Source organism: Acartia tonsa, chromosome 11 (genome assembly GCF_053477335.1).
Source record: "Acartia tonsa isolate MP-2025a chromosome 11, ASM5347733v1, whole genome shotgun sequence".
NCBI lineage: Eukaryota > Metazoa > Arthropoda > Copepoda > Calanoida > Acartiidae > Acartia > Acartia tonsa.
This window is the reverse complement of record NC_137270.1, coordinates 22,197,047-22,224,448: the sequence shown is the minus strand read 5'-3', so window position 1 is coordinate 22,224,448 and position 27,402 is coordinate 22,197,047. Positions and strand designations below refer to the sequence as shown.

At 32.2% G+C, this 27,402-nt stretch overlaps 1 protein-coding gene and 1 long non-coding RNA gene across 5 annotated transcripts in view; both read left to right on the top strand.

Annotated features, from left to right (window-relative positions):
- The window catches only part of Snup (snurportin-1), a 31,898-nt gene extending 6,608 nt beyond the window's left edge, over positions 1-25,290 (top strand). The window contains exons 8-16 of one of the 4 annotated variants that reach the window (XR_013884112.1): positions 3,959-4,069; positions 5,703-5,782; positions 8,333-8,449; positions 16,914-16,989; positions 18,244-18,275; positions 22,614-22,695; positions 22,968-23,062; positions 24,344-24,985; positions 25,202-25,290. Coding sequence is in view for 1 of the 4 variants with exons in the window: in XM_080177234.1 (XP_080033360.1) it covers positions 3,959-4,069; positions 5,703-5,782; positions 8,333-8,449; positions 16,914-16,989; positions 18,244-18,275; positions 22,614-22,695; positions 22,968-23,062; positions 24,344-24,392 (642 nt within the window). In the remaining 3 variants the exon portion in view is untranslated. Of the gene's footprint in view, positions 1-3,958; positions 4,070-5,702; positions 5,783-8,332; positions 8,450-16,913; positions 16,990-18,243; positions 18,276-22,613; positions 22,696-22,967; positions 23,063-24,343; positions 25,052-25,201 lie in introns of those variants that run through there. The other 3 variants (XR_013884114.1, XR_013884113.1, XM_080177234.1) reach the window with 3 other exon arrangements.
- Positions 25,291-25,418: 128 nt separating this feature from the next.
- Positions 25,419-27,353, top strand: LOC145332274 (uncharacterized). Its single transcript, XR_013884111.1, has 2 exons — positions 25,419-26,342; positions 26,835-27,353. It is a non-coding gene; the product is annotated as an uncharacterized LOC145332274 (long non-coding RNA).
- Positions 27,354-27,402: the final 49 nt, after the last annotated feature.

The window sequence follows — 27,402 nt, the reverse complement described above, 5'->3', positions numbered from 1 at the left end:
TGAGCTTATGGGGGAGTTAAAAAATATTAAATTAAATTCCGAAAGAAAAAAAATATGTTTTACAATTATTGCATATTACAAAGGGTTTTTAATGAATTTCTTAATATTATACATATATGAAATTTCAAACTATTGAGATTTGAAAGTAAATAACCCCTCTCTCTCCCCCCACAGTGGGTTTTTTGGATGTTTTGGGGATTTTTTAACTTTATGAGTCACAAATACCAACAAAAGCTTATTTTATCTAAAAAAAAAGTTAAAACCTTTCATATACAGGTTATAGCTTATGTAATATAACATATTATATACATATTATTGTGATTTTATATAAGAAAAATGTCCCTAGAACTAATCTACTCATATAGTTAAAAGTTCGAAATTTCTGATATTATTCATAATAAAAAAAAAATATTTTAACATCGACTGAGACCTCAATTAAAACTTTTGGAGAGTTTTTAAGGTGTATATGATTAATATACATAATATATTATTCTAAGTTATCAATAAATAGTATACAGGGCTCGGCAGCTGCGCATCAGCTGTGACTAAGCCGTAAATATTAACCCATTTTGATGCTTTAAAACATTTTTGATAAAAGGGATTGTTATACTTGGGTCAGGTTCGAACTTTCAGTTGATATTTAAAATTGTAAATGGTTTCCCTGAGGTATACAGGCTGCCGAGCCCTGCAAACATACACCATACAAAATAGGAAAAAAATGTGATGTTCTTCAAGATTTTATATGCATTCTCAATTCAATACTGATTTTAAGTAATGATGTTTATAGTAAATATATTCTTCTATTCTTCTGGAGTCCAGAGGCTTTTTATTTAAAGGGACAGCGAAGCGCTAGAAAAATAGCCTAAACCCATCCCAAGTCTTAAATTTGAGAATAAATTAGCATAAAACCAACACAGGATTAATTTAGAGAATCCAATCGGTTCAGTATTCACTGAGATCTTAATCTTTGGACAAAAAAAGCATACTACTTTATATTATAGGATATCTAAGAGTTTTTTTTAATGTATCGTGGTATTACTTATACAAAAGTTTTTTTTAACTTCCTTGTTGATCGTTTTCTTTTAATTATCTGCTATTACTTATCAAATATGACTTTTTAAACATTTAAAAAAATATAACATATGATATCAGTCCGTAACGCCATGGGGGAAATGTAATTTTCACAGCTAAAATATATGTGCATCTAATCTATACATTATCTTGTCCGTTTATCTGTCATGCTTCAAAGGAGTTTTTGCATATTATCTCTCTCTTTTTATGTTAAACAACTGCTCTATAACTCAATTTGCCTTTTTGTTTATGCTAAGTTTTTTGGTGCTTTATTACTTATGGATGTTGTCATCCTTATTATATTGTAAAATCTTTTTTAAAAGTGAAGCTTTTCTATAATTAGGGTCCGTCCGTACGTCTGTCAATCTGTTTGGAACGGATAACTTTTTTTCGTTAATATAAGCATGTTAGAATTGTCTTATCAAACTTATCATATTTTGCATGGTGATTCCTGTAGTAGTTACGCACGAATTAGAATGTGTAGCAACTCTATAATCATAACCAGAATGTCCACTTTTAACATGGCAATTTTCAACTGTTTTTAACAACAAGTTTTTATATGATATAATTATCAGATTGATCTCATTTTTGGAATACTGATTTCTAGGACAACAAAGTACAATGTTATAAGCAAAGCATCTCTATAATCAAGTCCTAAAAATGTAAGTATGTCCTTAAAAATTATCCTGTAATTAAGTTTTTCAACAAATTTACTTACATTTATGTTCAACTTTTATACATTTATGCTCTGATTATTTATGACAATCTATAAGTGTTAATGTTCGTTTTTCCCACCGTCTCAGAGCTTCGCTTTAATGGATGTTGTCATCCTTACAATTTTCAAATTTTAATAGTGGGATGGAAAATTTTAGTAATACAGTAAATAAAAGTGGATTTAGGGACTACTATAAATTTAGAAACCAAGGCCATTGAAAGGAAAGAACAAGTATTTCAAACAAAGTTAAAGGACAGACAGACAAAAATAGTGGCTTAGAAATCAAATTTAATTTAAATGTTTCAGAAATACAGAAAGGAAGACATACGCACATTTATAAAAGTTGAGCAACTTTTGTTACTAAAACTATTTCATAATTATCATTGTATATATGTTTTCAGTATATCCTATAATATAAAGTACTAAGCTTTTTTTGTGTGTAGCGAAGGATCTCACTCACCACTGAACCGATATGGTTCTTCTTTGGAGGGAAGCTTCTTATAGGATGGTTTTAGGCTATTTCATTTTTATAAATAAGCCTGGGTATTGTTTTAAGCTATTTTTCTGCCCTTCTATATCCCTGCGAATACCCTAGATGCTAGGGGCGCAGACGTTAGTTTTATATTGAGTAGATTACCATCAATGAGGTAAATCTTTACCCCCCTTCCCCCCCCCCCCCCAAAAAAAAAGCTGTCTATCTAAAATTACAGCGAAGCTTTTCTATAATTAGGGTCAGTCCGTACGTCCCTGCGTCCGTAACGTTAGCTTTTTCGTTAACTTAGGCATGTTAGAATTCTTCTATTGACTCCTGTATTAGTTCTGTAAAGCGTATCAACCCTATAATCATAACCATAATGTCCATACGTTTATGTTGATTTTTATCTTATATTATAAGTACAATATTATAAGCGAAGCATCTCTATAATCAATTCCTAACAATGTCCGTATACCCTTAAACAGTAATTTATATTTAAGAACTTTTGCAACAAATTTAGGAAAATTTTTGACAAGACTTATTTATATATATTTTACATATTCACGCTCTACAAGAGTTAATGTTTGTCTGTCACCCCGTTTCAGAGCTTTGCTTTTATAAATGTTGTCATCCTTGTCAGACCATTACCGATAGACTGAAGGACTTAGTAAATTATAATCTGGATGCTTCTTAGTATGGTAATAAAGTCTTTTAAATAGCAGCCGAGAAATTCACGTTCCCTAATACTGTTTCTAACGGACAGATGTACCGACAGACAGACGTATCATTTACAGAATAGCTTCACTATTAAAAACGGAAAGGTAACCTTTAAAGATTAAATATGTGTGTTATTAAATTATATCAATTTTTAGTAGTTTGACTTCATAATGGTATTTAATTTATATTAATACAACTTCACAGTATCTATTTTCTAAGCTGGATTTCTCATTTGGGGCTACGAGGTGCCAAGAGTTATGAACTAATCTTGAATTATGAATACTTGAATTTAATCAGGGCCTAAATAACTTTTGGCACCTCGTAGCCCCAAATGAGAAAAACCTTTAAACGTAACAAATACATGTTATTTTAAGATACAATATTAGGTGTTCTTGGATTTTAAATTACAGATTTATGACAACTTTTCTTATTTTTCTTTGCATTTTAAAGTAGAAACATCTGTATATATCAATGAATTATTGTTACGTATCATTTAATCAGATTTTTACACCAATTTACTCTAGGAAAAAGTAGGAAAAGCAATGTATGATGATTTTAATGAAAAAATTCACTTTTTAAAAATATTCCTTTGACCATGTTCAGCAAAACGGCTGTATTTTGCCTAATTTTGTAATATATAAAAAAATCTGTTGCATGGCAACTTTTGAATGGTAATACTAGCCCCTGGGACATTTAACTCAAAATTGAGGAAATTTAAAAAATGACCAAAAATCCCACTGTGCCCCCCTCCTTAGTTTTGTTTTTCATGGGGATTAAGATCTCGTAATTGGCTATACTGATTATTCTTTAATTTGGCTATGAAATGCAACAATTTAAAAAGGAGGACCAACGCATAAAAGGAGGAAAGGGGCCACCTAGCGCAACTGAGGAGCTGAAAGTACTGCATGTATGGACTCATATCACTCACCCTACCCCCTCCCCCTGTCTAAAATATTTGGAAGAAAGAAACATTTTTTTAGGGGCGTAGAAATTTTGTAGTAGCTTCCAATGGAATAACCAAAGTTTACAGTAAAAATGGAAAACAAGTAAAGAAATTTCCATCAAACATTCCTGGCGGCAGCAGAACTCAGGTTAGTCACAATTATAGGGGTAATTTTGTTAATCGTAAGTGTAAATCAAGTTACCGTCCATTGTCTTATCCCTTAAGATTCCTGGATAGAGCATAGTAACTCTAAATAAAGAGAGAGAGGGTACAATGGGCTGTTTATTACACTGGTCCCCAAAGTTTTATAATAACGTTTTCTTACGGGTTAGATTAACAACTTTAGGGACTTTTCCTGAATTTTGATTGTTTGGTTTATTAAGTTGAGTGTTTAAACTTTTCAACCTCTAATTTTATTCCAAAGAAAAGGTAATTTTGTATGTCATCATTTGGGATGTACATAAATTTGTTGGCGATTGTCTTATCCCTTTATATCCCTGCAATTATAGAGTAGTTGTTAAAAGGCGGGAAGGAAGGGGTGTCATCTCCTAGTTCCAAAAAGTAAAAAGAACGAACTAAGCTAAATATGTTTTTAAAAGCGAAGCTTTTCTATAATTAGGGTCGGTCCGTCCGTCCGTCCGAGATAGATAGCTTTTATTCATTAATTTAGGCATGTTAGAATTGTCCTATCGATTTCAAACTTTGCACGATGATTCCTGTACTAGTTAGGTACGATTTAGAAAGCGTAGCAACTCTATAATCATTACCAGAATGTCCGTATGTACATTTTAAACATGTTGATTTTCTACTTTTTTGACAACAAATTTTTATGTGATCTAATTATCCTTTTGATCTGATTTTTGGTATATTGATTCCTGGGACAACAAAGAACAACATTATAAGCGAAGCAACTCTATAATCAAGACCTAAAAATGTAAGTATGTCCATAAACGTTATCCTGTATCAAGCAGTTTTTCAACAAATTTACTTACAATTTTGCTTCGACTCTTATACTTTTATATTCTGATTATTTAGTTTAGACACTATACAAGTGTTAATGTCCGTTTGTCCTACCGTTTCAGTGCTTCGCTTTTATGGATGTTGTCATCCTTGTTTAACATTGTATTGCTATAGGAATGGTAGGGACATTGGTCTGTAAATTGTAATGGTATACAAAGTTTCATTAATAAATCTTGATTGGTTGGTTCGTAATAGCATTGTCAGCGTGGCCACATTTTTCAGTATACTGAAAATATTCAGAGCTGGATCTTTAAATCAGCTCAGTATTGTTCAGTATTTGGAAATTTGGGATTCAGTATTTTCAGTAAATACTGAATGTTCAGTATTTTTAAATTTTGTTCAGTATTGTTCAGTATTTGGAAATTTGGGATTCAGTATTTTCAGTAAATACTTAATGTTCAGTATTTTAAAATTTTTTTCAGTATTTGGAAGTTTACATGATTCAGTATTTTTCAGTATTTCTTAAATTTTGCATAAATAAGATGTTTTTTCAAGTAGTAGTTGATGTCAGATTTTTTTCGGCGCTTCGCGCCTTACTTTACTTTTTTTTATGTTATACAATATTGTACTGTCTACATATGACATAATCACAATGGTAATTTTGTTTTTCGTGGTTTGGGAGGTCACATTAATTTCTCGTCAATTGTCTTTAGTTTATCTACCAAGCTAACTATCTAGCTATCAAATCTTATCCATTTAGTTTTTATCTAACTATCTATCTAGCGAGCTAAGATTTTCTATTTATATATCTATCTATCTAGAAACGAAGAAATTCCTACAGTATCCTTGATTGTATATTTTCTGAAAAAGAGAAGATTTTCTACATCCTAGACATGATGTGGTAAGTTATATAATTACTAGTGGCTACGACCCTAGAGGCCTCTAGGGACACATAAAATTGTTTCTTTTCAATCCATTTTAAAATCAGCTAATTACCAAAAACAAATTTTTTCGCCGATAGATGGTGTTAGTTATATTTTTAGCTAATTGCAAAAAATGTCCGCAGGGCGGCGTTTTTTTATTTTATTTTATCAATTTCTCTGGGGAGGGTTGTGGTACCCTCCCCCAAAATAGTTATAAACCTTCACGGGACCTATGAGAAGCTTTCCTGTTAAAGCTTTCCTGTTAAGGAGAATCCGATCGATTCAGCGGTTAGCGAGATCCTTCGTAACAAACAAACAGACAGACAGACATCGTTCTACTTTGTATTATAAATTATTATTATTAACGCAGATATTTTATAAGAAGTTTTTGTCTGTCTATACCTATATAATTCAGATTTATAATGAGATTCAACAAAGTTAAGGTAGCAAAAAAACCTGTAGCAGTTAATGGCGATTTTTAGTCTAAGTGTGTACTATAAAACGCATTTTTTAGTTTCTTTTCTAAACTTACAAATTTATTTCTATTCTATTTAGACTTCTTAGCTAAATGTAATTAACCACCAATAAAAAATTTACACCTCACCAAGATGAAAATATAAGGTCGACTCAACCTTCCCTTGAGGCCTTAATAGGCATAGCCGCTATACTAGTATAGTTACAAATTATATTTTTTTAAAATGTAGGCAACAATATAGTTTTCTCAAGATATGCCAGTCTAAAAACAAGAGAAAAAAACTTAAGTTAAAATTTCCTTTCCTCTAACTAAATAAAACTCGGCTTGGTTTTCCAACAAGTTTAAGACAAATGTGCGGTAATAAGGGTGTAAATTACTTTAGTGTTTTACTTGTACGGAATCTTAAGAGATAGGACAATGGGTGCAGTGGTAAATTGATGCAAAATACAACCACAAAGATTTTAAACAAAATTTACGCTTTTATAGATTATAATTATTTATTGGTTGATGAGTTTGGACACTGGTTTTATTTACAGTCCACTATGACATAGTGGACATATTCTAGTTGAAGAGTGCTTGTACCACAATTAAAGTAGAGGAATAGAGGGGCACGAGCTTTAAGTAACTCTAACCACATGGTGGGGACCCTGTATTGACTTTCAAAGGGTCTTTCAATATCAGCCAATAGCGTTGAAAATATAAAATCTTCAAAGTCGCTACAATAGAGCAGAAAGCAATTTGCTAGTAGACAAAAAATATCCCAACCACTTGATCAAGGTAGTTGTCTAGGTTATACATTTATATTTATACATTTATTGTGCCACTAATGTATTCTAATTCTCTTTCTCTTCCTAAGAGACAAAATATTTTACTCTATTCCAATTACACAAATTGTTTTACAACAAACAAAGTGGTTACAATATTACTATGGAGTGGGGGTACTTGGATTGGTAATCGAATAGTTATTTATTGAATCGTATTATACACAGCTTTTCGCGTAAATCAAAATGAAAAATTATAAGAATTAAACCAGTTTTGTTTAAATATTCGTGGAAAGTTGTCTGTAACATGATGCTATAATTGATTTTTCAGTATGGCCGAGAACCGATTCTAATCCAGGGGATATTAATCGGTTTCAAAGCCATACTGGGAAATCGATTAATCGTTAACAAAATTCTTTTTATTTTGTTTGTTAAAGGAATAATAACTTGATTATGTGGATTGCTTAGACCAAAAGGATATGAGCTCTTTTCTAGTATGGCTTCCAAACCGATTAATATCCACTGGATTTGAACCGGTTTTGAGCAATTCTGAAAAATCGTGTATCATATCGTATAATTTTCTACAAATAATAAAATAAAAATCATAATATTAATACCAGTTTTGTTAGCCCAGGCAGTCGAACCATGTCAAAAGATCTAACCCTAGTCGAAATGTAGGCATATAGAATAATATTTTTTTCCTCTAAAAAATTGTCTGTCGTTCACTTCGATGTAATGTACAGAGAGCAACAATTACTTATCTTTATATCTATGCATTTATATATTTACATTGGCAAATATTCAAATATCTATTTAAATATTTTGTATTGCCTGTGTTTACTGTTTAGAAAGGTATCTATCTATTTGGAAATCTGATATCCATTTATGAGTAGAAGCATTCTTAACAGTTATTTTTATTCCACTGTCATTCTATTTTTATTGTGCAATGTATCATAATTTATCAAAAATAAGCACACCATTGGAAATCTTTGTAATTATAGTTTTTAAAAGTTCTAAATACCTTCCTGTGCTAATTATGGTTGAAAAGCTTCATTGCTAAATTTAATCAAGGATTGGATATTAACATATTGAAGAAGAAAAATAGCATGGGATTAGATTTGAGAATGTGTTAAGTTAAGTGTCCAAACGTTTCAACCACTAATTGTAATCTACAGAAGGAATAATTTTGTGCATCATTGCATTATTGGGGATCTATATACATTTGTCGGCCATCGTCTTATCCCTTTAGATCCTTGGTAAATTAGCTGTTAATACCTAATCTATTTGTTTAGCTGGGATGGATTCCAATATTATGACTGTGATACAGAGTTCCGAATGTCCTGGGTCCAGCAGAAGTTTATAGAGAACAAGGACGAGCTTATGGACAGCTCTAGAATGAATCCCTACAGGTAATAGTAGAGTTAGGTCTGATACAAATGTGGCCGGATATCCGGCTGATTTCAAATACCGGATATCCGGTCAGTTTTATAGAGAACAAGGACGATCTTATGGACAGCTCTAGAATGAATCCCTACAGGTAATAGTTAAAGGTTAGGAGTTATGTTTGAATTCATGACGTTAAAAATAGTTCCTACTGCTACTATATAGGACCACTCATTAAAACATGCACAGTTTGTGCAATGCCTAAAACTGTTTACCTGGTTGTCCTAGGAAACATTGATAATACAATCAGATGAAAAAGATAATTATATCATACAAAAATAGTGTCAAAAAAGTTTTAAATCGGTATTTTTAAAATGTACGTACAGACGTAGAGCTAGATCGTACCTAGCTGTTACAGGAAGCATCATCTAAAGTTTTAAATTGTAAGGACAATTCTAACATGCATATACCTTACGGACTGAGGTATGGACGTACAGACCCTAATTTAAATTAAAGAACAGCTTCACGTTCAAAACCAATAATGTAGAAAATTGTGTAAAATGTTGAATACTATGTTTGGGTTAATTTCAAAAAGAATTTGCAATAAGTTATAATAAGTTTTGCAGGAAAATTTGTTTTCAAACAAAATTATGTAATATTTCTACTTTTCTGTATAAAATTTAGAAAAAATAGGTAATTCATATATTTTCAAAAGTAGCACAATGCTAACATTTGGGTATTGTCCCTTTCGTGGCAATGCCTCTGAATGGGCGATTCGTCGTATTTTCACAGTAGCTTTTGTGAGTTTATTTTAGGTTAGATTATGCAATTGGCCCCGCAGGGTTAGAGCCTTCTGCAGGGGCTAGAAATAGGAGAAAAGCTACTGTTAAAATACGTTGAATCGCCTCTTAAAGGGACTATACACGAACATTTATATCTATAAAAATATAAATGAATACAGTAAATGAGTATTGATCTAATTTACAGAAGGACAATTATGTCTAATAATACTCAGGCAGGGAGTGGACATTGGACTTTAAATTACAGTGTTACCGTTGACGTCCAAAGGTGGGGTTAAATAGGTGTTTACACCATCCACCTCATTTTACCCCTTTCAAAACAAAAAGCTTGGATGTACCTGACTGGCACCCAAAGTTTTAAAATCACCATATCTTATTTGTTAACTTTGGGTACCTTTTTTGAATTTCAATTGGTTGGTTGAAATAGGTGGAGATAGTCAAACGGACATATCTTATTTATATAGAAGCAGTGGAAATAATATATAATACAAACGTTTTATTTTCGAATAATCTACGGTTTCAAAAAATTACAACGATTCTACATAATATACCCGAGTTAAAAGAAAATCATAATGCTTAAAAAAAACAAGTTTAGCAGTAAGCTAATTGAAACAATTAAAAGAACTATAGAAACTTAATCAACTATTTTTCCACTTGCCTCTATTTGCAACATATTTTTCCTTCAGTATTGATAAAAATTAAGCTTTTTGTTAATTTAAATATGTTAGAATTTTACTATCGATTTCAAACTTTGCATAATTCCTATAACAATTAAGTACGATCAGCAATTCTATAATCGTTACAAGATAGTCCGTACGTCCAATTTAAACATGCTATTTTTTTACTTTTTAAGAAATAAATTTTTGTTATTATAATTACCCTATTCATCAAATTTTTGGAATACTCATATAAAGTACAATGTTATTTGCGAAGCATCTCTATAATCAAGTAATAAAAATGTAAGAATATCCTTAAACATAATCCTGTATTTAAGTAGTTTTGCAACAAATTTACTTAAAATTTTGGTTAGACTTGTGCATTAATATTCTGCTTATTCAGTTCTGACACTCTACAAGTGTTAATGTTCTTTTGTCCTACCATTTCCGAGCTTCGCTTTTATGGATGTTGTCATCTTTGTTTGATGTGAAGCTACTCCATAATCCCAAAATTATCATCTGTTCTTCTTTACGCCTCGTGAAAGGAGAGTTTCTAGGTGTTTTTTTTAAAAGATAATTGTCTTAAATTTTATTTGGAGATTCCTTTAACAAAATAGCACACATTGTGAGTGTTATTTAAGATCTTTAAACGACTCAATTGATAAAAGTTAAGCTTTTTAGTAGTGAAGCTACTCAATAATCCCAAATTACCATTTGTTCGTCTCTAAACCTTGTGAAAGAAGAGTTTAATGATGCTGTTATTAAAGATAGATGTCCTAATTTTTATGGTGATTCCTATAATAAACTAACACATTGTGAGTGTTATTTAAAGTCTTTAAACGGCTCAATTGATCTACAATAAAGATAAAGAAGTTATTTGCAAGTTCCATTTTGGAGAATAAATATTAAATATTTTATCTTTTGGGTTCATAAAATCATTTTTTAATGAATAACCTGTTAAAGAATTATTAGAATACATTTGTTTGTGTCTGTTTACAGTGTCAGGGAGGTGTCAAATTATAAAAGATAAAAGAAGAACATGTTACAAGTTGTATAAGTTATGAATGATTTTCTTTTTTACAATAGAACTATACGTTCATAGAATATACATTCCTATACTATTACTAAAGTTTATCTTATGATGTTAGACATTTATCTTTGTTATTTGTTTAAGGAAGGGGAGGGGTCTACTTAGAGCATTACCTTAGAAATGTAGAAGGTTTTAATTTCTTTTCTCGTATTCATTTGAATCCGGTGGATAGGAACCGGTTCTCATGAATACGAAAAAACTATGTCTAGCATCGTATTATAACCAGTTTTCTACGAATATAGAAATGTACAATCATAAGATTAAAACTAGTTTTTTTAGCCGGTGCCTTCGGCACCACGGGGCTAAAAAAACTAGTTTTAATCTTATAATTGTACATTCTATATCCGCGGAAAGCCGTTTATAATACGATACGAGAAATAACTATTCCTACGAATATAAAATGTACAATCATAAGATTAAAACCAGTTTATTTAGCCCGTGCCTTCAGCATCTCGGGTCTAAAAAAATGGTTTTAATCTTGTAATTGTACATTTTATATCCGCGAAAAGCTGTTTATAATATGATGAGAGAAATAACTAATATCAATCTCTATTTTATTCAGGTGTTAACCTTTTTATGACGTTTTATTCCTTCATGAAAATATATGGTAGGCAGTAGTTGAGGGGGGGGGGGGGGGGTCAAAAAATTAAAATTCTACAATTTTTCCCCTCCCTTAAATCTTGATAATTAATCATGAATATTTGTCTCGTACAGTTATAATAAGCTTTAGAAGTTTTGGGTAGTTTCCCCCCAAGTGCCTAGACGCACACAAGACCCCCCCCCCACTCTTAATTAAGCACATAAAAATTAAAGGGAGGGGGGGGGGGGTAGTTTTTGTTTATTAATTTAGGTTAGGTGATATTGGATACTGGGTATATTCTTAAAAATGATAGTGGGGAGGGGGGGGGGGGTTAGTGCTCGATAGGTCATCTGAGAGCATCTAGTTTTGTAATAATAAAAATATTGTACATTCTAGTAGAATATCATGAATAACAATAATATTTTTGGATAAACAAAGATTAGAACAAGGATGAGATATTCCATTTCTTACTTTTTGATACTATCACGCCCCACCCCCTCTCTTTTATCTATAATACAAAGTAGAACGATGTCTGTCCGTCTGTCTGTCCGTCTGTCCGTCTGTCCGTCTGTCTGTCCGTCTGAAGCTTAAGATCTCAGTAACCACTGAACCGATTGGGCTCTACTCTTCAGGGAATATACCTACTGGTCCTGTGATGGTTTTAAGCTATTTTCTTGGGGGGTGGGACACCCCCAACCCCCCAAAAAAATGAAAATACCCCCCCCCCCAAAAAAAAATTTTTTTTTACTTTTTCTTTTTAAATCTAAAATACGAAAAATTAAGTTGATCAAACCTCTTGGGGCAAAACCCCTAGAGGCTAGGGGCGAAGCCGCTAGTTCTTATAATAAAGTAACAGGATCTTTGTGTGTCTGTCTGTACCGAAGGATCTCGCTAAACCGTAATGGTTATCCTTTACATTGTAACTTCTCATAGGTCCTGGGAAGGTTTATAGGGAGGATACCATAACCCTTCCTACAGAAATCGCCAATGTTTTACCATGAAATATTTTTAATTATCGCTAGAGAACTTCAGACATAGAAAACAATTTAAAGTGTCACTAGAGGCTTCTAGGGACATAGCCGCTAGTAATAAATGGAAAAGATGATTAGTTTTTTTTTCAATTCATAACCCTAATCTATGCCTCTAAACCTGAGAAAGTATATTTTATTACCCACACCACCAGTGCAGTGGGAGGCCCTAACAATGTGGAGCTACCACCCTGTACCCAAATATAATGTAATTCAATTAAAATACTGAAATATTTGTTTCTTGTTAAATATGCAATAAGATGCAAATATTCAATACTTTAAATTTCCCCCACTTTTAAGCATTTTTGACAAATTAATATTAGATTTGTTTTTTTTTCTTTCTATTTTTAGTAGCGAAGCTACTCTATAATTCACCTTGTCCGTCCGTCAGTCCGTCAGTCCGTCAGTCAGTCCGTAACGCTATGGGGGAAATGGGATTTACTCAGCTCCTATAAAAGATAGAATGCTGAAATTTTTTGACAACATTCCCATTATTAAGGAGCACAATTGACTATAAAACATCATTTGCGGTCGGACCGATTTTTAGCCGGTTTTAGGCTATTTTTATATTTTTCACATTTTTCTCCATATCTTCAGTGTTTATGGTCCGATTTTCAAAATTTTTTCAGTTACAGATATCAAAATTAAATTTCCTGTCGTTTAAAGAAACAATCATGAAGGCCAGACTGCCTTTTTAGCAGGTTTTAGGCTATTTTTATATTTTTCACATTTTTCTCCATATCTTCAGTGTATGGTCCGATTTTCAAAATTTTTTCAGTTATAGATATCAAAATTAAATTTCCCGTCTTTTAAAGAAGACAACCATGACAGCCAGACTGCCTTTTCAGCAGGTTTTAGGCTGTTTTTTTTATATTTTTAACATTTTTCTCCATATCTTCAGTGTTTATAGTCCGATTTTCAAAATTTTTTCAGTTGTAGATATCAAAATTAAATTTCCCGTCTTTAAAGGAAATAACCATGACGGCCAGACTGCCTTTTTGGCAGGTTTTAGGCTATTTATAAATATATTTAACACTTTTTTCCATATCTTCAGTGTATATGGTCCAATTTTCCAAATTTTTAAAGTTTTTAAGGATTTAGAAATTAAATGTTTTGTCGTTTTAAGAAAACAACCATTGCGGCCAGACTGCCTTTTATCAGGTTTTTGGCTATTTTTATATGTTTTACATATTTCCCAATATCTTTGTTTATTTTGATCCAATTTTCAAACTTTTATAGGATATCAGTATCAAAATAATTTTTCCAATTGTCATGAGCATCTTTAATATAATTTATTTTGACCATCGTCATCATACAAAATAAAACAAGGTTTCATATTTATTTTATCCAATACATCTATTCTTGATTTTAGTAAAAACCTTTTAAATCTACCTGTACGTATTCCCATCTACGATTTTTTGTGCTTCCCTACTTATGGATGTTGTCATCCTTGTTTGTTAGTTTATTAAGATCATGCTAACACAGAGGGGACAATGGGCTGTTTATTTCACAAGTCCCCAAAGTTTTATAATGAGGTATTCTTATTAGTTAGTTTAACAACTTTGGGGACTTTTGATGAATTTTGATTGGAAGGTTTATTAAATTGAGTGTCAACTGCTAATAGTAATCTACAGAAGGGGTAATTTTGTGCATTATCATTGGGGATGTGCATCAATTAGTCGGCTATTGTTTTAACCCTTTAGATCCCTGATGCTAACCACTGAACCGATTGAGTTTTCCATTTCAGAGAAGCTTCAAACAGGTCCCAAGATGTTTTAGGCCATTTGATATTATATTTATATTCATTGGATGGTTTTAGCCCGTTTTACCGAACTCCCTACCCTAAATGCTAGAGCGCAGCTGCCAGTGAAATTTATAAAGTTTTTATGTCACTCTAAAAGTAAATTGTCCAATAAAGTAAATAAATTGAAGTTATGCAAATTATGAATTTAGATGAAAACTGAGTTTAGAATAGATAGATAGAGGTTAGGATATAGAATTATTTGGTGTGTCATCAAATCATTGGAAGTTGTACAGCAATTTATTGTCCATTGTCTTATCTATTTAGATCTTGATAAAACCTGAAATTTATGGATGTTATTAATAATAATTTTTTTAATATTATTTTTGTGTCATATGCTAAAAATCTTAGATATGAAATGGTAAATTTACTATAAACAAAGATGACAACATCCATAAGTAGCGAAGCACAAAAAATTGTGGATGGGCATGTGTACAAGTAGATTTAAAGTGTATTTTTTAAAATCAAGAAAAGATTTATCGGAGAAAATAAACACGAAACCTTGTTTTATTTTGTATGATGAAGACGGTCAGAGTAAATTACATAAAAGATGCTCATAACAATAAAAAAAATTATTTTGATACTGATATCCCAAAAAAGTTTGAAAATTGGACCAAAACACCAAAGATATGGGGAAATATGTAAAACATATAAAAATAGCCAAAAAAAAACTGATAAAAGGCAGTCTGACCGCCATGTTTGTTTTCTTTATTTTGATATCTATAACTGAAAATTTTGAAAAACGGACCACAAACACCAAAGATATGGAGAAAAATGTGAAAATATAAAAATAGCCTAAAACCTGCAAAAAGGCAGGCGGACCGTCACGGCTGTTTTCTTTAATCGACGGGAAAAGTTTTAGCATTCTATCTTTTATAGGAGCTGAGTAAACCTCATTTCCCCCATAGCGTTACGGACTGACTGACTGACGGACAAAGTGAATTATAGAGTAGCTTCGCTCCTAAAAATAACAGGGTCATAACTGTGAAAATCTTAGCTTGATACATAAACCTCAATGAAATAACTATTATTCCAATCCCTTTTCCCACTACATTCTCGCATTTCAATAATATTCAAAATGGGTGATTACGGCTTAACAAGCATACCTTTCAAACATAATTTAGAATTCAGAGATCTATAGGGATAAGATGATGGCCTATAAATAGATGTACTTCCCCAATGATAATACTCAAAATTTCCTTTTCTGTAGATTAAAATTAGGGGTTGAAACGTTTAAACACTTAACATAATAAGTCAACCGATGAAAATTCTCTAAAGTACCCAAAGTTATAATGCCATTAAATAAAAAGCGTACTTATAAAACTTTGGAGACTAGTGTAATAGGTTTTTTTTTTCTCTAATTAATTTCGTTGTTGGTATAAGGTGACACTGAATGCTTGTTCAACAAGCCAACAAATGAGATATCGTGTTTATAAAACTTTGGGGAGCAGCATAATTTAGTCCAATGTCCTCTCCCTCCCTGGCTGCATCTTAAATTATTCAGTTGTGGAATTTTCAAATATATAATTTTGCAGGGAGTAAAGGAGGCGACAATGGTTCGAATATTCATTTTTTAAGAGTCTCAGACTTTGGGTACTGGCTTAAAGGGAATGTGCAAGAATTCAGCAGTTTCTGACTGACTTTGGGTACTTGCGCATTAATGCCCCGTTAACTAGCTAAGTTAGTTTTAAATATGCAGACAGAAAAATTTGTCCTAAGATGAATGGTTTTAACAAATATTTTTCCCTGAGAAAATGATATTTCATGTATAGAAACTCTACTGTGATATTTATGTATTAAACGATCTAAGAACCCCTTGAATTTAGGTAGCAGTTAAATATATATGAGAAGGGTTGACGAAGTTCTAAGGGTGATTTTTCTAGTGATTAATTACAGAATGTTTACTACATTGTGATGTACTAGTAATTTAATTTTCAAGTAAATGATTTTTTTCTTAGAACTAATTTTGTTCCCAATTATATTACCATGATCCCTTTGCAATTTTTGTAAATTCTTTTGGATAAATCTGGTTTTCATTGCTTTTCAGTGAAAACTCTTAAATTGAATTAATTGCCCATTGTCCCCTCCCTTACTCCCTGATAATTTTGGTATGCTATATCAAATATTTAAAAATATTATGAGAGATTCTAGTACTCTGTTAAAAAGTTAATGAAATTTTTATTTTGAGCAATATGTTAAACAGATTATTTTCAAAAGTAACCGATTGAAGAACTGACATTTTGCAATGAAGCAAATTTTCTATTAATACATATTCAAAATATCTAACTTAGGTATTTGTTACCTTTTCTTTTCTGAATACTTTTTTACTCTGTAACGATTATCTTTTATATATTATATATCTGTTATCTATCTACCAAATTATCCAATTATCTATCTGTGTTTCGAAATGTTTGGAAATCATATTACTATCTATCTTTTTTATACCTGCCCCTTTATCTATACCTCAATAATTCCTACCTATCATTCTGTCATCTATACTACTAAGCATTATGATATGATAATCTATCTTTTTAGATTCCTACCCCTTCCTGTATATCAATGTACACCAGAATCAATTCATTCAGCTTTGAATTCCAGCCTTCCGTTCCAGGTAAAATCATTATAATAAAGTAACATGAAGTCTTTCTATCTGTTTGTATCTTACCAACCGCTGAACCGATATGGTTCTCCTTTATAAGGTAGCTTCTTATAGGTCCTGAGCAGGAATATAATTATTTTGGGGAAGGGTACCTTAGCCACTTACAAGAGAAATCGCCCCTAGAACCCCCCCCCCCCCCAAGTTGCTGTGTTTTCCCTCAGCTCAAGGATAAAGAGGACAATGGATGATAAATTATGTACTTCCGTTCCCAATGATGATAAACAAGATTAACCCTTGCTTGTGTACTACGCTTGTCTGTAACTTAAGATTTCGATAACCGGTTGTGTTCTACATTTAAGGGAAGCTTCACATATTTCCTGGGGTGGTATTAGGCTATTTTATTCATAAAAGTTTACAGAAGGTTTTAAGCTATTTTCTGTTGTTCTTTAAGCATAAAATACATAGCTGCTTGGGGCGCAGCCGCTAGTTTATCGTATAACTAGCGGCTACGCCCCTAGAAGCCTCTAGGGGCACTGAATCATAGGTAGGAGGGGGAAAAGTCGACCTCATCCCATTTTAAATTTAAAACAGTAAAAAAAAAATTTTGGGGGGTGGGAGGGGAGTAAAGATACCCTCCCCAAAATAGTTTAAAACCTTCCCAGGACATTTAAGAGGTTTCACTATAAAGGAGAACAATATCGGTTCAGCGGTTAGCGAGATCCTTCGGGACAGACAAAAACGCTTACTACTTTATATAATAGGACTATAGGGGCTTTGCCCCAAGAGGTAATTAAAAAAAAAAATTGTAGTACATGTGGTGGATCTTCATATTCATCATCTGCATAATCAAAAAAAATTGAGAATCTTCATCATATGCATCATCAAAAAAAATGAGAGGGAATTTTTTTATTTTTTTGGGAGGGGTTGGGGGTGTCCCACGCCCCAAGAAAATAGCCTAAAACCATCACAGGACCAGTAGGTATATTCCCTGAAGAGTAAAATCCGATCGGTTCAGTGGTTACCGAGATCTTAGGGGACAGACAGACGGACGGACAGACATCAAGCTACTTTGTATTATAGATATCAGTGTCTTCCCCTAAAGAGAAAAATGTCTCCTAAGGTTTCATATACCCTTCGGAAAATTGCCTAAAACCAGTACAAAACTTCGAAAATTGTCGAACAAATAGACTGTCTAATTTATTTCTAATAATTTCTTATAATCATGCTCTTAATGTATTTGTTGTTAAAATAAATATTTGTTTTTAGGATAAGCTGGATGGACTTTTAATCTATCACAAGTAAGTAGTAGTTTTGCCTTATTTAACAAGGATAACATCATTCATAATTGCGAAATAAGAGTATTAAACATCAAAGTTTTTTAATGTATGCCGTTTCTGACAAAAAAATTTCAGTATGGCTTCGAAACTGATTAATATCCGCTGGATTAGAATCGATTCTTAGCCATACTGAAAAATCATGTATCGTATCGGTATCGTATTAAAATATTAAAAACAAGTCATAATATTAATACCAGTTTTGTTGGCCCGGCTCTCTCTAGTAGTAGTCTAGTAAATACAGACAAGGAAGGAGGGAGGGGTCATTGGGCTAGTAATTAAACTGCATTGTTACCTCCATGTTTACAACCACGTTTATTCGTTGGTTAAAAAGATATGGGTACTTTTTGAATATTTATTGGTTCCAAATTAGAAGTGTCCAAACTTTTCAATTTTAATCTACAGATGGGGTAATTTTGTTTATCATCATTGGGGGTGTATATCAATTTATCGTTTACTGTCTAGTAGGGAAAAAATCTTCAATTCTATGATTTTAACTTATTCCTATACATGCAAAAAATGTAAAAAAAAGCATAAAAGTTAATAGTTAAGTTATTGTTATCAGGGATCTAAAGGAATAAGACAATGGCCAGTAAATTCATGCTCAACCCGAATGAAAATACACAAAATTACCAATTATGTAGATTAAAATTAGTGGTTGAAATGTTTGAACACTCAACTTAATAATCCAACCAATCATAATTCACTACAGTCCCCAAAGTTGTTAAGCCAACGAATAAGGAAAAGTTATTATAAAATTTGGGGGGATAGTGTAATAAACAACCCATTGTCCCATCTCTATCTGTATTGTTATATATTTTCATATTTTGTATGATAATAAAGCAAATATAGACATTGAGATTGTTTTTTGTGTATACATTAATCAACAATTATTATTCTTTCAAGACTCTTCTATATCACAAATATAAAGATTTTCAGAAGGGTTCCACTGATTTTTCTCATACAGAATATAAAAACCTGACCCTAACACATTAATGATAATTGGTTACTAAGATTGTTTCACTATTCTTCTATATGAAGAATATGAAGTAGTGTACCACTGATTTTGACAATCTTTAATCTGTAATAGCTGTCCCTGATTATAAGTAGGTTTTGTTGGTCCCTTTTTGATTTACTATGAATTCTAAAAATTATTAATAGATAAGACAATGAAAAATGAAAGATTATTGTTGTTGCTGGAGAAAAGGTGTTTATTGCCATTGTGTCTCACTCCTTGGCAAAAGACGTTTTAGCCTGCTGCAAATTTCACTGTATGCGAGAACATGAAAATCTGGTGTAAGATCTAAGTAATCTCTTAGTAGAAAAATGGGGGGCGTTTCGTTGTCGTATCTTAACAGCATCTTTTGATAGGTTATTTTAGGTTAGTTTAGATGTTTACCCTGCAGAGTTAGTCAATTGGCCACGCAGGGTTAGAGCCCCCTGCAGGAAAAGCTACTGTGAAAATACAACGAAATGCCCCTTAAGAGACGTTGCCACTGAAAGACTCTACACGAAAAATGTCAGCAAATAAAAAGATATGAAGAATAATTGAAAATAATATGTATTGTGAATTACCTTCCAAGTATACTTCTTACTTCCTTTTTTAACAGGGAAAAAAGAACAGAGGTGGATTCTTTAAAAAAAATTGCCCAACTAATCGCCATAGTTCCCATAGTTGTTAAGCTAACGAATAAGATGGCAGGGATTTTAAGGGATAAGACAATGGACGATAAATTAATATACATCCCCAATAATGTTCAACATAATTATAACTTCTGTAGACAAAGATAATTTGGATACTGACATTTAAAACCAATCAATCACAATTAAACAACAGTACTCAAAGTTTCTTAGGCAAAAACAAATAAGATAACAAGGTTATAAAACTTTGGGTACCAGTATAATTTACGTTCCAATGTCCCCTCCCTCCATAAATTATGTGCATTGGTCAGGGGAATATCCACAAACATTTCAGACGTCTATCTTGCTTAGAAAGATAGAAATATTTATATCCGTTTAACCATGAAGAAACATATTTACATAGAGACAAGAGTATATTCTTTATGTACGCTTTACGCATAATATTACAATATAAGCAAGGATATTATTGTGCAGAATTGGAGCAACAATAACAAGATTCGGGAATAGTCCCTTTCGTGACAACGCCCCTTAAGGAGCGATTCGTCGTATTTTTTAAATGGCTTTTGATAGGTTATTTTAGTTTTTTTTTCTGTAGCTTAAGATTTCAATAACTTTTAAACCGATCGAGTTTTCCAATTTAGGGAAGCTTTGCATAGGTCCCGTGATGGTTTAGACTATTTTATTTATGAATTTAAGTTTTCAGAGGGTTTTAGGCTATTTTTCTGTTCATCCTTTACATTACAAAGCCCATAGATGCTAGGCGCGCAGCTAGTATACTCACAAAGTGTCAGCAATCATAGAAAAATAAAATTTTTAAGAATGAATGAAAACTCGATCTAAAAGTGTCGCATAATTGCATGAGTTCAATTTGCAAAATACATTTTTTAGACATTTTATAGAGTTGATTTTCTTATAACATTGCCTCTATAAAATAAATCAAAATGATTAAGTTTAAATCGAAATAGCTACAAAATCAACTGTTTAAGAGATAGACTACATACATTTTGTTGATAAAAAAAGTTTTTTTTCTCAGGCGAAAAGTCATGTGAAGTTTGAAAACAATTTGATTAATGATCAGAGTTATATGTCAAGGACTGCTGTACTGGCGGACAGATTGATCATAATGTAGAATAGCTTCGCTTTTACAATGACAATTTTGTCCTTAAGCAGCTCCGCAACAAAACATAAACATTAAGCAGTAGCCTCAAATAAAATTTTATGAAATGCCCCCTCCAAATATTAAAACCTTTGATTAAGGTCAGATTCAATTGGGTTCCAGACTTAGATAAGCTAACGCATGTGTATTACTAGATCACCAACATTCCCCTTACAAACAGACAGACATACAGACCTATGTTGTAGAAAAGCTGCAATAATTCCAAGAAAATAAATGGAGACAGCATAATGAAGATTATTGTTTTGCATGTCTGCATTAATATACAATACAGGCATAGGACAATTGATCTAAGTTAGATAAATCATTTTCTCGCATTCATTAGAAACCGATTAATATCCGGTGGATTAGAACCGATTCTCATCCATACGAAAAAACTATGTCTAGCATCGTATTATATCCATTTATATACGATTATAAAATGGTACAATTGTAAGATTAAGACCAGTTTTTTAGCCCGTGCCTTTGGCATCTTGAGGCTAAAAAACTGGATTTAATCTTACAATTGTAGGTACATTTTGTATCCGCGAAAAGCTGTTTATAATATGATGCGAGAAATAACAATTCTTTAAATTGATATGAGAAATTCTAACTTTGGAAGCCTAGCTTGTTCTTATTAGGGAACAATAAGCGAATTGTCATAGTCTCCTCTCTAAATTTCACTGCACTGTAATAAAGGGTGTTTTTTAAGTCTTTAATGTAAATTAGCGGTTTCCGCTGGAATCCGTAGTCATATAAAATATTCTTCTTCATTCCTAATTATTCATACCTAATAATGATTTATTAGAGTCATATTTTGATTATTAAAAGCGAAGCTTTTCCATAATTAAGGTCGGTCCGTCTGTCCGTCCGAGATAGATAACTTTTATTCGTTAATTTAGGCATGTTAGAATTGTCCTATCGATTTCAAGCTTTGCATGATGATTCCTGTGTAGTAGTTAGGTACGATTTAGAAATCGTAGCTACTCTATAATCATTACCAGAATGTCCGTACGTCCATTTTAAACATGTTGATTTTTAAACTTTTTTGACAACAATTCTTTATGTGATCTAATTATCCGTTTGATCTGATTTTTGGTATACTGATTCCTGGGACAACAAAGTACAATATTATAAGCGAAGCAACTCTATAATCAAGTCCTAAAAATGTAAGTATGTCCATAAACATTATCCTGTATCAAACAGTTTTTCAACAAATTTACTTACAATTTTGCTTCGAATCTTATACATTTATATTCTGATTATTCAGTTCTGACACTATACAAGTGTTAATGTTTGTTTGTCCTACCATTTCAGTGCTTCGCTTTTATGGATGTTGCCATCCTTGTTTTTATTCATTTTCAAAGTATTATTTCGGTAATTTCACCATTAAAGGCCATTGGTTGAATGGATGAAAGTCTGTATTTTTATTGGCAAGTTATATCAAAGGCTTTTTGTAAATGAGTCAAAATGAAATTATTGTTACATAACAGATATTTTTAATTTAGACAGGTTCACTACATGCCTGGTTACACGCCATTGGTTGGATGGTTGAAGGGTTTTATGGTTCCTGAATTACTTAACATCCAGGTAAGGAAACATCATACCATCACCTACGGCCTACATTTGATTTATTGTATGACATTTGTCTTGGTGTCTTAATTTTGATTATCTGTTTTACAAAGATGGGTGACTATTAAGATTTTATTAACTATCTATCTAACTTAATATCTTTTTTAATGGTCTAAAGTTATCTATAAAGGAATTGACTAAAAATCCTAAAAATTATGCTTTGCATGAGTTATCGCTATCTATCTATCTTTATTTCATCTTTATTTCTTTTTATCTATCTATCTACCTAGGTATCGGAAGAGATTATGGCCCAGAAACCCAATGATTATGCTGGTATGAAAGTTATGCTCAAATCAACATTTGAACGAGTAGAGAAAGAGAAAAAGTAAGATTTATTTCCCTTACTTTCAGAAGATCGGATCATGGAAAGAAAACGAAGTTGCGGGGTTCGTCGTATTTTCACAGTAGCTTTTCTTCTATTTCTAGCCCCTGCGGGGCTATCATTAACATTTACTTAACATAAGCTAACATAAAATAATCTTTCAAAAGCTACTGTGAAAATACGATGAAACCCGTAACTTAGTTTTCTTTCCATGACCCAAAAGATCTTCTAAACTTTGATAGTTTGTTTGTCTTTTTGTGGGCTTGTCTGTTGCTTTATGGTTATGTCTGTCAGTCCTTCTATGTGGATGTATCCAACTTTGTGGGTGTGTCTATAACTTATATTTTCTTCATCTCCTAATGGGGCTCTGTCATTGAATGGATATTTTGTCTTGTTGTGGTTGGATTTGCTTAAAGAACGTGTCCTAATTTTTGTGATTTTTAGAAAAAGCTAGTCCGTGCTTGTAGACCTTTTATTTTTGAAGTAATTTAAGTTGTTTTTAAATTAAGTTAGTTTTAAGGTACTAAAACGCAACAAAAAGGAATAAAAATGCCATTATGAACAAAAATAGTAAGATCTTTAATTTGACACCTTACTCTTTAAATTCTGTTAAGTAAATAGTGAAAAAAAACCTTTTTTGTTGAACCCTGTTGATTCTTGAATCAAAACTTTGAACTTTGGGAGCTTGTCACGAATGGGTTAAAAAAATCACAAAAGTTAGGACACGTTCTTTGGGCATTATCTCATCAGTTAGTGGGCGTGTCCGTCATTTATGGGCGTATTTACTACGCTAGAGGCGTTTTTTTTTTATAAAGTTACGGATGCGTCCTTCTTAAGTTTCTCTGCTTCAAATGATACCGTCCTTGTTAAACTATTATATTTTTATTAGCGAAGCCACTCTTTAAAGTATTTGTGTCTGTCTTCTCTCCATGTCCATCTTTGCATGTCTTTTTATCTATCTGACCTTCTATTTTTTCGCTCTTTTTGATTTTAAATCCACGTTTGCATTGGACGTAATTGTTCTTGTTAAGTAACAATGCTCTTTTTGGGTAAAGTCCCTTTCGTGGCAACGCCTCTTAAGGGGCGTTTCACGTTATTCTAATAGTAGCTTTTCTCCTATTTCTAGCCCCTGCGAGGGGCTCTAACCCTGCGGGACCAATTGTTTAACTCTGTGGGGCAATCCCCTAATTTAACTTAAAATGACCTCTCAAAAACGACTGTGAAAATACGACGAGTCGCCCCTTAAGAGGCGTTGCTGCGAAAGGAATACCCCTCTTTTTCTAGATCCATAAAAGATGGTGAGATGGAGAGTGAGACAGCCAAAGCAGAATAAAGTAAAAGTCAGAAGAGAGGTTAAAAGCAGGAACTGAAATATGCCACTTTAAAAGCAACTGCTTAGCCTCTAAATTTTCCGCTGGTCAAAAAACAATTTGTTGGGCGGTTTTCCTCTTATTGGATTCCGACCATAAACGGACTATTTGAAGAAAATAAAATAAAGATAATGGTGCTATTGTGTTAGGTTGGGTTAAGTAAAGGCTAGAAGAGCCCCGCAGTGACAAGAAGTATGTTTTTCTTTTTTAATTTAAAATAAGGGGCCTGGAGGGTCGATTGTCGAGAAAAAGGTTTGCGCAAAATCACTAAGTAGTAAGTACCTATTCTTTTTTAATACAATCTGTATTTTTTGCTTTAGGTATTAAAAAGAATATTTCTGACGGTTGAAAAATTTAGAGGCAGTTAGTTTTTCTTGAAGTGCCATATCTCTGTACGTCATTCATGTTCATAGTTTTTGTATACTTTGTTTTGTTAATTTATTTTTTTTTAAGTCAAATATTTTAATATTCTGTTTATATAAAACCTAGAAAATCAAACTGGTTGTTTAAGAAATTGTTTTGCCGATTAAGAATAAGTAAATTATGTTATTAAAATGTAGGTAGAATTCGTGGATATTGTGACATAGGAATTATATAGTCCTCATATATTGATCAATACATTCTTCCATTGTCAGGGGAGGGGATGGGGTAAAGTCATAAGCGGGGTGGGGGTATCGTAATATTAGCCAGCTGGGAGAAGCATATCATGGAGGGTATGCGAGAATCTTTCACAATATCCATGTATTTTATTTCTGTTATTATTTAAAACAAGTTCATCACAAAATTTTATTATTACAAGAATAGGAAGGCACCGAAATAAATTTTGATGCAATCGCTTGAAAATTGGGACTTTCTTTCAAAGTGCCTAATGGTTGCAAACTCCCCCCCCCCCCCCCCCCCCCCATCTGGCGGGGGCCCCTATTCTTCAGAGCTAACCAGTACCCAATATAACCTGACATAAGAAAAGAAAAACTACCCCTCCACTTTTATTTTTAAGTAATTTTAAAATAATCGAGAGGGGGGGGGGGGGTTTTCTCTTGGAGGTACCTTGAGGGGAAACCACTGAAAATTGGTGTCTGTTCCCTTGAACTGATTCTTTTATTTGGGGATTTTATTTTACCCTTTGCCCAATTTTTGATCGCCTTAAATAAATCTCAATCTTTCTGAGCTTCACATAGGTTTTTCTTTAATAATTGCCATTTTTAAAATTCATACCTACCTACTCAAAATTAAATTAAGTTTTTAATAAAAACCTATATTTGCACTATTTTCGTTTCAACATGAATAATTTTGTAAAAGATTAAAGAGACGATTTCCCTGAAAGTGCCTAGTCTAGCGCAACTTACCTCTCCTCTTATTTTGAATTAAAAGATATTATGGATGGGTGTTATTATTTTACCTAAGGTTATGTTATATTTGGGGTATAGGGGTAAGAATTAGGACACCGTAAGTATAAACCCCGCAGGGGTTACAAATAGAGAGTGAAAAAAATACACAACATTCCTTTGTTTTAATTTATTGAATAAAGTGGAGAGCTTCTGTGATCGCTAGGCACTTTGAAGGAAACCATCGAAAATTATATTAAAAATAAAATTCTTATCCTTATAATTCTAGTTTGAAATATGTGATTAATTGCTATGATAATGTATTGTTTAAAACTTAATTTTTTGCTAATAAGTTTTTTACTAAAAAATGTTTAAAACAAGCTTCATAACAAGAAATTGAAAATCTAAATTAAAATTAAAATAATTAACCTCATATTGTAGGTTATCTAAAATCGGAAATTTTTTAAGCTTATCTTTTCAAGAAGACAAGAAAAATATTTCTTAGTTATACCTAATTACTTTATTTGTATTAAAACATTTTCAATCAAATTTTAATTTAATAATAATTTAACTTATATTTATCGCATCGTATGGTTGTCCACGGATAGGAAAATAAATTAGGGAGGAATCTTATTATTTTAATTTTATTAAAATTTTTGTGGACATTTTATTGTATATAATACGATGCATCTTTAGGTATATGGAATTAGAGCTAGGGAGGGGGGGGGGGGAGATGGGCTGTTTATTACACTAGTCCCCAAAGTTTTAGAATAACGTCTTTTTATTCGTTGGCTTAACGACTTTGGGGCCTAGTGAATTTTGATTGGTTGTTTATTAAAGTTAAGTATTTAAATGTTACAACCACTAATTTTAATCTTCAGAAGGGGTAATTTTGTATATCATTATTGGGGATTTACATCAATTTATTGGCCATTGTCTGATCCATTAAGATCCCTAATTTAGAGCCCTAGTAGAATATGAAGTATTAAGCATTTTTTCCTGTTTTTGTGGCCTCAAAGGGCCGCCTCATAAACAGAGGCTGTTTAAAATACGATGCGGTGAATAACTATTTTATTTCAGTTTATCTTAGGTCATTTAAAGGAGGAACCTAATCATTTTGTTAGAAAGGAAATTTGGTGCTTTCCCTCCAAGTACTTGGTGAGCAAAGATCTGCCCCCCCCCCCATTTATTTTTTTGATAAATTGAAAATAAAGAGGGAGGGTAAGTAGTATAACATGTTACCTAACCTCACCACACAATAAAAATTTCTGTCCGATTTTTAAAATAAAATGGGGATAGGATTTCTTTGCTCGACTATGCACTTTTGGGACAATCGCTGCAAATTATGTGTTTATGACATTTTTTTTACATTAAGTTTTTTTTGAAAACTTTTGGCATTATTACAATTACAAAGTTATAATCAGTGAAAAGGGAGGTGGCACCTGAACAAAAAAACTTTTTTTCCACAAGAAAAATTTGAAGGCAACCCTAGTTCAGGTACCATATCCCTTTTCCCTGGTTAATTATTATTAAAATCTCTGTGTTATTATTTCTTCTAATCAAATATCTAAAGTTGTGAAATACAATTTTTTTCATATCTTTATTTTTTTTAGTGGCTTAGCAATTTTACTTTACATAGAACAGGCGG